Genomic DNA, 15,179 nt, shown 5'->3' on the forward strand with positions numbered 1-15,179 from the left:
GTGGGGTGAAGTGTAAGGTAACAAATAACAACTGAGTTCCATCCTTGACTAATGTTTACAAGAGAATTGTGAATGACCAGGAAATTCACTTCTGCCTAGTAACCAGCACCAAAGTTGAATTGGAGTGGGAAGATGGTGCCAGTTTCTCTGCAGAAGCCTCTGGTTGGTAGAAGCAGCAAAATACTTCCAGTTCACCCATTGTTGCAGAACTAGCACAGTTGGCAAAACTAGTTCTCATGCTTTAAATCAAGTTTCTATGCAGAAACTAAGTGCTGCTTAGAAAACAAGTCTAGCACTCTTTCCAATAAGCACTAAACCTGTGTTTGTAAGGAATCCATGGAAAGCACTACAGTAGTCAGGCATTAAGCAGGTAGATGTCTCTGCAGAGACAGGTGCCTACTCTGTCCTATAGCCCAAGCCAATACAGCCACAAGGGACAGCTCCCAGCAATGGGAGGTGGAGGGAACATGTCTGCAGCAGCCTGAAGTAGCCAATAGGAGTTGGGCATATCCCAACCCTTGAGTTGATGAACATCATTAGTGTACTGCAGCGTTTCTCAACTTTGGCAACTTTAAAATGTGTGGACTTCAACTCCCAGAAGTCCCCAGCCAGTGTGTTGTCAAGGTTGAGAAACACAGGTAGTGTGCCAGATTGTATCATAGCTAAAATTATATTTAAAAAAAGATAAAATGCTTCTTGAAGACTGGAGCCACAAAGGAAAATATTAAGTTGCCTCAGCCATAGTCTGGCAATGAAACAAGGGTAATGTCATGAGGAAATGAAGAAAAAAGTGGTCACCAAAGAGCTCTAAGTCACAAACAATCTAAATTATCCAAAATAATTTGTTATATTCTGCAATTCACCAGGAGTCACCATGAGTGAGTTGGGCGGCCATATACGTTCCTCTAATAAACAAACAAACAAAATAAATAACACCAAACAATTCACATTATGACTTAATGTGATATGGAACTTAGCCTAAAATTAAGAGGGGTGGGGTATTCTTGTGCAGCCCAAAGCACTCTAATCTCTACTGTCTGTTAAATTTGCAGCATTCTGTGGAATTGAATTTTTTTCACCCATTGAGTGCTAGGCTGTCTGGTGCTGTCTGATTGCTCCGTTCCCTTCCTTAATATAGGCATACAGTTGTAGGGCGATTTAAGTGGAATGTGCACAGGAAAGGCCCCAGGCGATTTTTATCAATTGGAAGCAAACTCAAATCCCTTCCTCCAAACATTAGGTAACAGGGCTTGTAAGAACGCCTTTGGTGGAACTTTTCAAGATGTGTTTAAATCCATCAAGAGCAAGCAAAAGTCTCCAGTAAATGATGCCTCTCTCCTGCCAAGACAACTCTCGATGAGAGATGTCTGACTCCATAAGAAATAGTTTGCCTGCTTAAGTCAGGAGAACGGTTACTCATCTAAACGCACGCTGCCGCTTCCTCCGCTGTTTAATCATCTCGTTCAAGTCCGGCTTGGAGGAATCGCCCAGTAGGGGTCACTGCTGCCTTGCACAGTTTACGCCACCTCCCCCGCCGGTGCTGCTAGGGCAGGGAAGGTGAAAGGTTGCTCGGAGCAAAAAGGCGGAGGGAGACGAAAACGCCGGTTGGGCAGCCCAGCCACAAGCCGGCACCGCAGAGGTGCCAAAGACAGAGCTATCCCGGGAGCAGGTCCGAATTCCCAGCCGCGGAGGAGGCGTCGCGCCGGCAGCAGAGCGGAGGAGTTGCTCGCCTTGAAGGTAGCGCGCGGGAACAGCCGCTGTCGCCCGCTGCCTCTGGGCTGGGCACGGAAAGCGGCTGTCTGCCTGCCCGCCCGCACAACACCATCCTGGGCCATGCTGGCAAAGGTGGATCGGGAAGCCGAGCCTCATCCGAGGAGGAAGAAGAGAGGGTCAGGCAAGGAGGCAGCGCTGACCTCTCGGACGCTCGACTTATTCAGGTGGGCGAGAAACTGAGCAACTGGACCCGCGCCGGGGCAGGTGGCGATTGTTTCTGCAGCGCCTGGGGCTCGCTCCGCTTTTCGCGGGGAACTTTGCCAGCGGAGTTGGGCGACAAGGGGAATCCTGAATTCTTTGCTATTTCCCCGACGGGAAAAGCCTATTTGGGCGGACTGGACAAGGCCAGGAGAAAAAGGCAATAGGAGCCATACGGTGTGTCTGCCCCCCCGCCGAGATTTCGGCGCCGCGGAGAGAAGGGCGTATGTGTCCGAGGTAGCCACGCTGCGTCTGACTAGAAAGCGCAAGCTGGTTGTGCTTTAGCCACCGCTGTGAGCGTCCGGAACTGCCGGCCCGGCTCTTCATGCCCTGTCAGTAGAAGCTCCTTGGCTTGGCTTTTTCGCTACTCCAGGTAACCCCCGTGTCCCCCTAATTCGGGTTGGAAAAGGCGGGGGCAGGGTGTGAGCGCTGAAGGCAGGGGCGGTTTCCCCTTTGCGCGGATCCTTCCTTTTCTCTCGTCATACAAAAGAGCAATCCCCGAGGGAGGGTAGGAGGGGGAGGGGAGCGTGGGTAATCATTAATCCGAGGAGCCGCGCTGGAGCGCCCGGCGTTGTGCAGCGGAGGAGGAGCTGGAGCTTCCTGGCCCGGGTGCTTTTCTCAAGTTCTTTGGCGCTGAAGGGCTCGGCCCCTGGTAGGCCTTGAAGGATGACCTGCTTCTCTTGCGATGGCCTTGTATTGGTATCCAGAGCAGGCTCTCTAACTAGCCACTTACATACAGGACTCATGTGCTCCAGAGGCCAAGGGTTTCTCCTGGCAGAACTGTGAACAAAGAAGCCCATGGGGCTGAGGAGCATGTGAAACTTTGTCATGGACTTACCTCTGACAACTTTATTCTTGAATCTTTTGATTTCACTCTTACAGCTTGGCAATCAGTGTATAGATACATTTTTTTCTTCACTCAAGAAGAATTTTGGCTTTTTCTTCTCTTTTTCTTTTTTTGCAGGATACCTCATGAAGACCTAACCTTTGGTGTAAGTCACCCTCTTTATTAGCTGCTCGAAGACGAAGACTAGTCTGCTTTACTTCCCCACCTTTGACCTGAGTCAAATAAAGATTGCCTGTCGGGACTGAGTTGTTTGGTTCCCCCCTTGCTGTGCTTGAAGTTACCTTCATCTCTATTTTATCATTTGCACTCTGACAGCAAGTCACTGGAGCAGCCATGGGCTGTTTCTGTGCAGTGCCTGAGGAATTTTATTGTGAAGTTCTACTTCTGGATGAATCCAAATTAACCTTAACCACACAGCACCAAGGGATAAAGGTAAGTGCTGCCTGTTCTATTTTCACTAGGTTACTCAGATGCTTCTCAGTAGTGCTTGAAATGCTTTGTCTGGTGTTAAGCAATAGGGGGCCAATCCACATGGAAACCCATTTCTGAGAGAGTGCTTATCAAAACAAAGTAGTTTCTAATTACAGGGACATGGGCATGTCAAGTGGCATTTAACTTTACATCACATTCCATGACCCAGGAAGAAGTTCTAATAATAAGAAACAAGAAACAGATTAAAGTGTTACAAATATGTGCAGATGTGCTTTCCTTAAATCACGTACTGTGTGCAAACTAGGTAATGCAGCAAAGGAAGAAGTAGGCAAATGCATTTTTAGTAACTGTACATTGCATAAGATTGTAGATTAGAACACTTTGTTTCCCAGATGGCTTATTTGCTTTATTAGTTTACCTCACATTATAATTTTCACTAGTTGTAAAATCCATGATTGCTACATATCCTTGCTTTATATTTATATAAAACAAGCTTTTTAAAAAATGCATGATTCGCAAAGGTATGCCCAACTTAATAAAATCATACTTAGGGTTTGCATAAGACACATGCTTTTCAAAAGTAGTGAATATTAATCAGCACCTGCTGCCTAGCTTTTAGGCCTCAGTATCCTGATCCAGTTCCTTTTTAAGTATAATTTAATCCCTGCTGATTTCCAAAAGAGCCTCATTTATCTCCCATATGCTTCAGCTATCCAGTGAGGTCAGTGGAGAGTAAAGATGCTTAATTTCCTTTTGAAAAACCTCCCAGTCAACAAAATTAGGAAAATGTTGTTGCAGCTGAAGTGCTTACAAATAATCCATTGTTTATTATTATGCTAAATGTGTGGGCACCAGCCTTCAACATTCCCCCTAAGGCAGTAAGCCAACTTCCCTCATTAGAGGGGAAGAACCTATATATAAATATTTTAGCAAATTTTTGAATTCTGCTTTTCTACAGAAATAAATGAAAGAGCAGTGAGTTTTGTGTCTGAATATGAAGTGCAGGTTCTAAACTTCTTTTTAAAATAATGTTTCTGTATAAAATTAGAACTTAACAGGGCTTACTTTGAATAGTAATAAATGGATTGTTCTGAAAGAGCTTTAAATATATAGGAAATCTTCTCTTAACTCTGCAATATATTATAAGCTTTGTATATCATTGTGAAATGTTAAACTTCAGAGTAACAAATAGATTACACATTTATAGCAATAGTGACTACATATATCTGTCCATAGAAGTTAAAACTCTGTGGGTCTATAAGAAAAAAGTCCAAAAGCCACAGTCAAGCAGTAGCTGTATTAGAACCATACAGAAATATGTTACAGTATCTGTAGCAAATATACTCATAAATAATTCACTTAATGAATTACTTGAAAATTTATATGGGTTCTGTAGGGTCACGAAGAGTCAGACACGACTTAACGACTGAACAACAGCAAATGAGAAGTAGTAGCACAATTATGTTTAAGGATATATCTAGGATAATTTCAGTGCACAGTGAAACATGTAACATTTCAACTAATATTTTTACAGGCAAGTGGACTTTCAGGTAAATTTGTCTAAGGAACCAGAACTGGGAACCCTGGGTGCCCCGAGTAGGAAAACTGAGTTTGCTGCTTTGTAATGTAACTGAAATAAATGGAAGTAAAACATACAATAAGCGATAATGGAACACTGTGTTAACAGTGCAAATTTCTGAATGTTAATTCGATTTTAAATCCCACTGGGCTTCATTGAAACTTAGTCACAGGTCAGTATGTAGGGATTTAAATGAACTTTATATGGGATAATGACTTCTATGATTTTAATTGCCATTAAATTAAAGGAATTAATTTTTAAGCATCTGAGAACTAGTTTGGTGACATGCAGAGAATTCTCTCTTGGGAGATTTTTTGCCTACTTAGGAGAACTAAAATATTCTGGAATCCCTTAATATTTTAGTATGCAACCTGATCAGCAATCCTATGCATGTTCAACAGAGTAAGTCAGAATAAGAAGATAGTTTTTTATTTTTTTAATATATGTGCAAAGACTTATTCCTGTAGTATAGGTAATAGCTTTGTTACAACTAATTTTATTAAGTATAAAAATAACAGTTTAATTAAATTACAGAATAATTAATTGTGAAAACCAAATTAAATAGTCTAAAATGAGATTTTAAATATAATTAGTCTTGCATATTTCATTTTTTTGTATTTTGAATATAATGGCCATTAGAGCTGAACAGTGTTTTAGGTTCAGTTCCAAAAAGCTGCTTTGGAGTGTGTGTGAGTGGGATTGTAGCACCCACTTGAAATTTTAAAGCAGTTGCATTGTTTCTCCAGGATTTCATGGCTGCTCTGCCCTGTGATCTGGTGAATATGCTGCCATGTTAATGAGTTGGAAACTGTTGCTATGCTTATGACTCTCATACTCCAAATCAGCTTTTCAGAATTGGATCCAGAGCCTTGAACAGCCTTAAGGGCTATACTGTAATAAAACTACTGTAATAGTTTTATTACTATTAAAGGGGATCTACATGAGAGAAGTACAGAAGAATGCAATGAGTTCTTTTTAATCTATACCTGGGGTTAAATTTAGTGAACATGTCATCCTAAAATGTCAGAATAGAAATACCCTTGCAGCATATTAGAAATCTGAGAGGAGAAAATCAAGACAAGAACTAGGTTATTATTAAGCTTTATACATTACAAATAGTTTATAAGTTGGTTGTTAATTGTAGGGATATTGCTATTTTATTACATTTTCTTTGTTTAAATCTTATATTTGCAAGTAATAATTTCATCAATTTATTATAGAAAGAGTTTATTCTAAACTGGTTTAGTTTGCTTAATGTCACAATATCTCTGAAGGTTTAATGTCCATAACTCTAGTTACATAAGTGCTTTAATGGCTTACTGGGGATAGAGTAATTAATCCCCCTTATTTACTTACTCAGTTTGGCCTTGGAGTACAAAATGAAGCAGGGCAAAGGCTGATAGAGTTTTGTCAAGAGAACACGCTGTTCATAGCAAACACTCTTTTACCACAACTCTAGAGACAACTCTACACATGGACACCACCAGATGGTCAATACCAAAATCAGATTGATTATGTACTTTGCAGCCAGAGATGGAGAAGCTCTATACAGTCAGTAAAAACAAGACCTGGAGCTGACCGTGGCTCAGATCATGAGCTTCTTATTGCAAAATTTAGGCTTAAATTGAAGAATATAGGGAAAACCACTAGACCATTCAGGTGCAACCTAAATCATATCCCTTATGAATGTACAGTGGAGGTGATTAATAGATTTAAGGGACTAGATCCAGTACACAGAGTGCCTGAAGAACTATGGATGGAGTTTTATAACATTATACAGGAGGCAGCAACTAAAACCATCCCAAAGAAAAAGAAATGCAAGAAAACATCTACTTCTGCTTCATTGACTATGCTAAAGCCTTTGATAGTGTGGATCACAACAAACTGTGGCAAATTCTTAAAGAGATGGGAATACCAGACCACCTTACCTGTCTCCTGAGAAACCTGTATGCGGGTCAGGAAGCAATAGTCAGAACCGACATGGAACAACCGATTGGTTCAAAATTGGGAAAGGAGTACGACAAGGCTGTATTTTGTCACCCTGCTTATTTAACTTATATGCAGAGTACATCATGAGAAATGCCGGGCTGGATGAATCACAAGCTGAAATTAAGATTGCCGGGGGAAATATCAACAACCTCAGTTATGCGGACGATACCAGCCTAATGGCAAAGTGAAGAGGAACTAAAGAGCCTCTTGATGAGGGTGAAAGAGGAGAGTGCAAAAGCTGGCTTGAAACTCAACATTAAAAAAACTAAGATCATGGCATCTGGTCCCGTCACTTCCTGGCAAATAGAAGGGGAAGAAATGGAAGCAGTGACAGATTTTATTTTCTTGGGCTCCAAGATCACTGCACACTGTGACCGCAGCCATGAAATTAAAAGGTGCCTGCTCCTTGGGAGGAAAGCTATGGCAAACCTAGACAGCATATTAAAAAGCAGAGACATCACCTTGCCAACAAAGGTCCGTATAATCAAAGCTATGGTTTTCCCAGTAGTAATGTACGGCTGTGAGAGTTGGACCATAAGGAAGGCTGAGTGCTGAAGAATTGATGCTTTCAAACTGTGGTGCTGGAGAAGAATCTTAGACTGCAAGGAGATCAAATCAGTCAGTCCTACAGGAAATCAGTCAATCCTACAGGAAATCAACCCTGACTGTTCATTGGAAGGACAGTGTAAGGATTGCCTACCCTAATAGACTCAGACTCACAAACAGGAACTTAATGATATCTGATTTATTAAAGAATAGTATGCAAATACAGAGAAAGCTGAGAATGAGCAAAAGCGCGCCAAATACGAACTAAAAACCCTCGGCTCAAACGTAATCCCTCCCCTCGCCCTGCCGTTGCAAACTCCCCCCCCCCCCCAGGTGCTGGTAACCGTTTCTGCTGATGTCCTGGGAAAGGAACCTTGAACACACAAGATAACCCAAACACATTCCAATCCAGCTGCTAACATACAACAATCCCACGAGATGGAATCCTCCTCCCCTCCCAGACGAAACACGCATCAGCCAAATGACATGCGAAACGTTACGATGTAATGGTAACATTGGAACGGTGAACATGACATACCGCCCCCCCAAAAAACACTAAGGAGCAGGTTTCAGAGGATAAGCTAGATGAAAGCGTCTAACTAAAACAGGAGAGTGAACATCACGGGCAGACACCCACTCAGAGTGGGGAAAGTGTTTCCACTGAATGAGGTACTGCAGGGTGCCATGAAGTCGGTGAGAATCAAGGACCTCCTTCACCTCAAAATGTTGCTGTCTGTCAATCATGATCGGAGCAGGAGGTGGGGGTTGCGGATGCCAATGGCGGGAGTGGTTGACAGGCTTGAGCAAACTGCAATGAAAAACAGGATGTAAACGTTTCAGATTGTGTGGCAATTCCAGTTTAAACGTGACAGGGTTCACAACTCCCACAATGGGAAAAGGACCAACAAACTTAGGAGCCAACTTCTTTGAGGGCTGAGGGGACTTAATGAACTTGGTGGAAAGGTAGCGTTTATCACCAACTTTAAAAGCAGGTTGAAGGGCTCGTTGCTTATCAGCGTGCAGTTTATAGGCAGATTGGGCATCAGCCAACGCCTGCTGAATCACTGGCCATGAATCTGCCAGTTGAGCAGCCCAATCAGAAGCAGAGCAGGGCTGTGCGGGGGGTTGAGGCAACTCAGGAATGGGAACAAAATCCCGTCCAAAAACAATATGGAAACGGGTGTGCCCTGTGCCCTGATGGACGGTGTTGTTATAAGCCACCTCAGCAAAAGGTAGCAGATCAACCCAATTATCCTGCTGATAGTTGACAAATGCCCTCAAGAATTGTTCCAGGGTGGAATTAAGAACCTCCGTAGATCCGTCAGTCTCTGGATGCGACGCAGTGGACAACGCCTGCTTGGTGCCCACCAGCTTCAAAAATGCCTTCCAAAATTGGGAAGTGAACTGTATCCCGCGGTCCGTGACCAAGCGGGAGGGGCTACCGTGAATCCAGTAGATGTGGATTAGAAAAAGGCAGGCCAATTGCTGAGCAGACGAAATAGAAGCACATGGAATGAAATGGGCTTGCTTGGAAAAGTAGTCCTTTACCACCCAAATCACAGTCTTTCTCTGACTAGGAGGCAAATCCACAATGAAGTCCATAGAAACCTCCTCCCAAGGACGGGAGGAGCTGGCCACCGGCTGCAGCAGCCCGTGTGGCTTACCCCCCTTCTGTTTTGACATGGCACAGACAGGACAAGAAGCAACATAACTTTTTACATCACGCCTCAATGTGGGCCACCAAAATTGGTGGCGTACCAGATGCAAGGTTTTGACAAACCCAAAATGACCAGCCACTTTATCATCATGAGACCTAATCAAAATTTCCCTTTGCAAACTGTCAGGGACATAGAGGCGGTTTTGCTTCCAAGCTAAGCCTCTGTCAAATGTAACATTGTCTCTATTCGCTTACAACCAAGTATCAGATTTCACCTCTAGCAGAAACTGTTGTTGCAATTGCGAAGGAATTGGCGTCCTTCCCCCAGCCTGTGAACCTGAGCTGGGGGCAGCTGCGCACGAGTTTGACTGCGTGTGACAGCTTGCAAACCCAATTGGGATTTTGTCCACAGTGTACCCACAACGTCAGGTGCCTGGACTGAATCCTGGGGCAGGCGGGAAAGTGCATCAGCGAGGAAGTTTTTCTTGCCCGGAATGAATTTCAACTTAAAGTCAAAGCGACTGAAAAATTGAGCCCAGCGGATCTGCTTAGGACTGAGCTTACGGGGTGTGCTGAGCGCTTCCAAATTTTTATGGTCAGTCCAAACCTCAAAAGGACATTTAGCCCCCTCTAATAGGTGGCACCATGCCTCCAAAGCAGCCCTGACTGCAAAAGCTTCTTTCTCCCAAACATGCCACTGCCCTTCTGTCTCGGAAAATTTCCAGGACAGATACGCACACGGCTTCAGGCGGTTGTCAGCATCCGCTTGCAGCAAGAGCGCTCCAATTGAGAAATCGGAAGCATCCACTTGAACCACAGAGGGTTTAGTGGGATCAGGGTGTTGAAGAATGGGTTCAGCAGTGAACAGGCTTTTGAGTTTGTCGAAAGCCAACTGGCAGTCAGGTGTCCAATTAAGCAATGCCCCCGGGTTCTTTACCTTGTGTGTGTCCCCCAACCCCTTCATACGTAACAAGTCAGTGAGAGGCAACGCAATTTCGGCGAACCGCTGGATGAATTGGCGGTAATAGTTGGAAAACCCAAGAAAACTTTGGAGCTGCCTGCGGGTGCGCAGGTGCCCACTGGCGAATTTGCTGGTTCAATAAAACCCCTGGCCAAGTTTTTGTCCACAAACTCCCTCAACGCCGCCAGTTCCTTTTGAGTCATGGCATAAATTTTTGGTTTGGGCAGTTGAGCGTCGGGGACCAATTCTATCGCACAGTCAGTTTTTCGATGGGGTGGGAGTTGGTCCGCTTCTTTCTCACCAAACACATCCGCAAAGCCTTGGTATTGCTCCGACAAGCCCTCCAGTGGTGTGACAGCGAAATGCGGGGTTGCTGCCGCCGCCCTCCCCACTGCAGCCTCCGGAGCGTCGTCCTCCCCAGGGGCTTGATAGAAACCATCCCCAAACGTCAAAGTCCTATGTACCCAATTTATATAGGGGTTTTGTTGGACCAACCAAGGAATCCCCAGAATGACTAAGGGATGCCCCACAGGCGCCACCACAAACGGCAGCCCCTCACGGTGGCTGCCCATTTGCAACGTCACCATGCCCATGTAATGGGTGACCGGTTTCCCCCCCCCCCGCCGTAGAACCATCCAGCTGGGTGAAAATCATGGGACGTTGCAGTGGAAAGCTGGGTAACTCCAAAGCAGCCACCACGTCAGGGTGCATCAAGCAACGCAAACACCCCGAATCGATCAATGCCCAAACTTCAATGGTTCTTGTGCGGGAGCCTAACTTCACTTTCACGTTCAGTGTGAGATAGTTGGCACTCACCGAAACATGTTCGCCCCCATCCTCCACCACCTGCCCACAGGCGCTCCTTAGAGCAGGTGGCTGGTGTTTCCCGCTGGCTGGTGTAGATCAGGCTCCCCCTCGCCCCTGAGGAACCTCCTCCACTTCAGTTTCAGCCATGGCTGCCTTCATTTTCCTGGGTAGGGAGGGAGATTTCCCCGTCGGCTTCCCCGAACGATCATCAGTCTTGCCCTTCGGGTACACCGCCGCTCGGTGACCTTCCTTTCCACATCGGAGGCACTGCCCTTTCGCATAGCAGCGCTCCCTCTCCTCCTCCCAGGCACGTTGACCGGACTTTCCAGTAGGCACAGCAGGGCGGAACCCTTGCTGAGCCCGGAATATCTCATCACCTTCCTGTGAGCGAAGGTTTCATGGGCATGCTCAGCCTTCCCTGCCAACTGTATCCATTCATACAGGGTATCTGGGTCGTCCCTACCGAGCGACCACCTCAGGACCTCCGTGTTCAGACCGTCCTTAAAAAGTTCTATTAAGGTAGATTGGGACCAATCCTCAACCTTCCCAGCCAGAGCCTTAAATTCCAGAGCATAGTCTGCTACCGATCGTGGCCCCTGGCTAAGCTCCCTCAGCGCCCGTTTTGCCCTTTCTTTAGCTAACGGGTCTTCAAAGTGTAGCTTCAACGGCCACAGGAATTCTTCGAACTCCTCCAGCTCAGGGGCATCCGATTGACATAACTGCACATACCAATCGGCAGCCCGCCCCTTGAGCTTAGTGGCAATGGCATTAATCTTGGCTCTTTCTGAACGAAAATACGGTTCCCATTCATCCATATAACTCCTTGCATTGGTAAGGAAGAATGATAGCTTAGTTGGATCTCCATCAAATTTAACTGTAAAGTCCTTAACCCCCACTCCGGGCAGTCCCTTTGCCACAGCTGGGCGGTGGGACTTTCTTTTAGCTCCCAGGGATCTCCGCTCTCGAGGAGGGGACCTTGAAATTCTCACCCTCGGCACCCTTGCCTCCTCTCTGCGCCAGGTCCTACTCCTTTCCTCCGAAGAAGGTGGGGGCGAAGAAGGAGACGAATGCCTATTACTAGACTCCTCTCTCTTCCTCTCCCAGGGACCCCAGTCCATTGACATTTTCTGAAACATAAATTCTAGTGACTCCAATTTGGCCTCCACCAGTCTTATACTGTTGTCCTAACAACCAGGAAACACGCTGAGACAAGGAACTGGTCTCTAATGCTTTATTGCTAGTACATAACAGGAATCCTAACAAACTGAAGAAGCGTGGGAAAAACCCAGACATATAAAACCCAAAGGTTAAGGCGGTCCCGATCTGTGTCTCTTTGAATGGCTGCCCAATTCCTCAGTGCTACGCATGCGCTTAACAGTCTGGGTGAGAGCCCCCTGCTCGCCATCCTTACTCATGACATATACGGTCAGGGGTTTGGGAATCCTCCTTTCCCTCCTGCCTCACCATGGTTGGGGACATCGGGTATCGCTGCTTCCAAGACGTTTTGGATGTCCCTGGTAGGGGTCCCTGTGTTTCATCACAGGTGACCAGTTCACCTGGCAACTCGCCGGTCGGTTCAGGGGCTCTTTTACCTCCAACCTCCTCTTCTCCCATGCTGGAGCTCGACACCTCCCGAATTTCTGAGAGCTCCCGAGTAGGGACCCTCTCTGTTCTTATCACCGTGGAGTTGGGTTCCCCCTCGCTTGATTCATCGCTTTCCGTGGTTTGGGGATTTGGTTTGCTCATCGCTAGCACTTCTCCCTCACAAAATAAATCTGGAAAGGGGCTAACGGAAATTTTTTTGAGATTCTCAGCTTTATGTAAGGATTGCCTACCCTAATAGACTCAGACTCACAAGCAGGAACTTAATGATATCTGATTTATTAAAGAATAGTATGCAAATACAGAGAAAGCTGAGAATGAGCAAAAGCACGCCAAATACAAACTAAAAACCCTCGGCTCAAACATAATCCCTCCCCTCGCCCTGCCGTTGCAAACTCCCCCCCCCCCAGGTGCTGGTAACCGTTTCTGCTGATGTCCTGGGAAAGGAACCTTGAACACACAAGATAACCCAAACACGTTCCAATCCAGCTGCTAACATACAACAATCCCACGAGATGGAATCCTCCTCCCCTCCCAGACGAAACACGCATCAGCCAAATGACATGCGAAATGTTACGATGTACCGGCAACATTGGAACGGTGAACATGACAGATACTAAAGCTGAAGCTCAAATACTTTGGCCACCTAATGTGAAGAGAGGACTCACTGGAAAAGACCCTGATGCTGAGAAAGACTGAAGGCAAAAGGAGAAGGGGATGGCAGAGGATGAGATGGGTAAATAGCATCACCGATGCAATGAACATGAATTTGAGTAAACTCCGGGAGACAGTGGAGGACAGGAAGGCCTGGCGTGCTATGGGCCATGGGGTCACGAAGAGTCGGACACGACTTAATGACTGAACAACAACAACCATTTTCTGTTATAAAGCCCTTCCAACAGACTGCGGAACCCATGTCACTTTGGATTTTATTTATTTATTTATTTATTTATTATATTTATCCCGCCTTTATTATTTTTATAAATAACTCAAGGCAGCTAACATGCCTAATACTCCTTCCTCCTCCTATTTTCCCCACAACAGCAACCCTGTGAGGTGAGTTGGGCTGAGAGAGAGTGACCTGCCCAAGGTCACCCAGCCAGCTTTCATGCTTAAGGCAGGACTAGAACTCACAGCCTCCTGGTTTCTGGCCCAGAACCTTAACCACTAGACCAAAGTGGCTCTCAGCTGGATGCTTCAACTTGCATCAATATTGTTGGTAAGCAGGAATTATGAGAACTGCAGTAAAGAAATTCTAGAGTGCTTATAGCTCTTTCACCTTTCCCAATATTTCTATCATGAAGATGATTCACCTCCTCACTACTTTGGAATGTCTTAAAACAAATTGTAGTTATTTGAATCCAAGTAATAATGGTGTGGTAACTGTAAGAAAACCATCTAGAACCACTGTGGATGCTTTAACTGAATGTGTTAGAACGTGTATCTTAAAAAAAACAGTCATGCATCTCTCAGTGGTTCTCATGAATTGATTTAGTTGAATGCAAATGTAACATCCAAGAAATCCATTGGCTATGTTTCATTCGCCTTAAACCTCTTCAGGGAGTAGAGAAATGAACAACAGAACGGTGTACAGACTAATGATAAGCACACAGTTAGAAATAAGGTCCGTGAATTTCTACAGTGCAGCTCAGACACTTTTCTTACATTCTTTAATAAAGCATTCATGAATCCTTCTTTCTGGTTTTTTCCATATAGTAAGTCCTCTTTTTGCCTTACTCTATGGCTACTGACAGAACCTGGAATAGATTATAGGATCTGTGCAGGAATGGGTAGAAAACTTCCCAGTTGTGGCAAACTTTTTTCTCTCTTGTATACATGTAAATGCACAAACGACAATATATATTTCCACACTACTAGAAAACATGTACAAATCTGTTTTGAGCATAAGTAAGATTTATATCAATGATTCTATAAATTTGCTTAATTAGCACACACATCTATAGTGATACAGTATTATATAATATTGGCTGTGTTTTCAAGTTTACCCACCATTTTCTTGATAAGCTTATCCATCGTATAGTTCATACAATTTCTTGGTTCATGCTGCATCTTAACCACCTGAACTGAGTTTGCAAGTTGTAGCCTATAAGAGATTGGTTATTTAGTATTTCATTGGGTTGTGTGAATACAGCAATTGAAGCAGCTTCTGTTTTTCAAGTACGAATGAGGTTTTGACTTACTGATTTCCAAAGAACTTTCTTCCTGCTAGTTGAGTTTATAAATTATGTCAGCCATAAACTTTCTGGATAGCATTCCAAAGATAGTGGAAGTATTTGCACAGTTACACATGGTTAACTGAACGCTGATTTAACCTAGTTTTTGGCTCTGTATGATGTACTAAATCATATGGTGAGATTTATGCATCATACTGGGTCAGGGGGTTTCAACCTTTTGGGGCCAATGGACATGTTTAGAACTGTGGGAGCGTGTTACTGTCATAAAATGCTTATGATGGATGTGGCCAATCACAACACACTAATACTAGAAAGCAAACAAATACTGCCGTCTTATTTTCTAAGAATGCCTCTGGGTCTGTGTGGGTCTAGGAGCATTGCTAGAAACAAAAATTCTTCTTTAGTCTGTTGTTTTGCTTTGCAGTATGCTACCCTTATTTTTTTTAATTAAAAGACTTTAACAAAATAGAGGGAGTTTGGTGGAATCAAGGACATATAAATGGCTCATAGTTATTACTCAGCATCACATTGGGAATCCAGGTGCAACATGTAAATGTTTTGGCAAATTTATGCTTCATTGTGCTGTGTTAACA

At 44.6% G+C, this 15,179-nt stretch overlaps 1 protein-coding gene across 3 annotated transcripts in view; it reads left to right on the top strand.

Annotated features, from left to right (window-relative positions):
- Positions 1-2,289: 2,289 nt before the first annotated feature.
- The window catches only part of EPB41L4A (erythrocyte membrane protein band 4.1 like 4A), a 124,184-nt gene continuing 111,294 nt past the window's right edge, over positions 2,290-15,179 (top strand). Inside the window, exons 1-2 of one of the 3 annotated variants that reach the window (XM_063295362.1) lie at positions 2,290-2,344; positions 2,936-3,250. In XM_063295362.1, coding sequence (XP_063151432.1) covers positions 3,152-3,250 — 99 coding nt within the window. In that variant the 5' untranslated portion in view covers positions 2,290-2,344; positions 2,936-3,151. Of the gene's footprint in view, positions 2,345-2,563; positions 3,251-15,179 lie in introns of those variants that run through there. The other 2 variants (XM_063295363.1, XM_063295361.1) reach the window with 2 other exon arrangements.

The sequence above is a fragment of the Candoia aspera genome, chromosome 2 (genome assembly GCF_035149785.1).
Source record: "Candoia aspera isolate rCanAsp1 chromosome 2, rCanAsp1.hap2, whole genome shotgun sequence".
NCBI lineage: Eukaryota > Metazoa > Chordata > Lepidosauria > Squamata > Boidae > Candoia > Candoia aspera.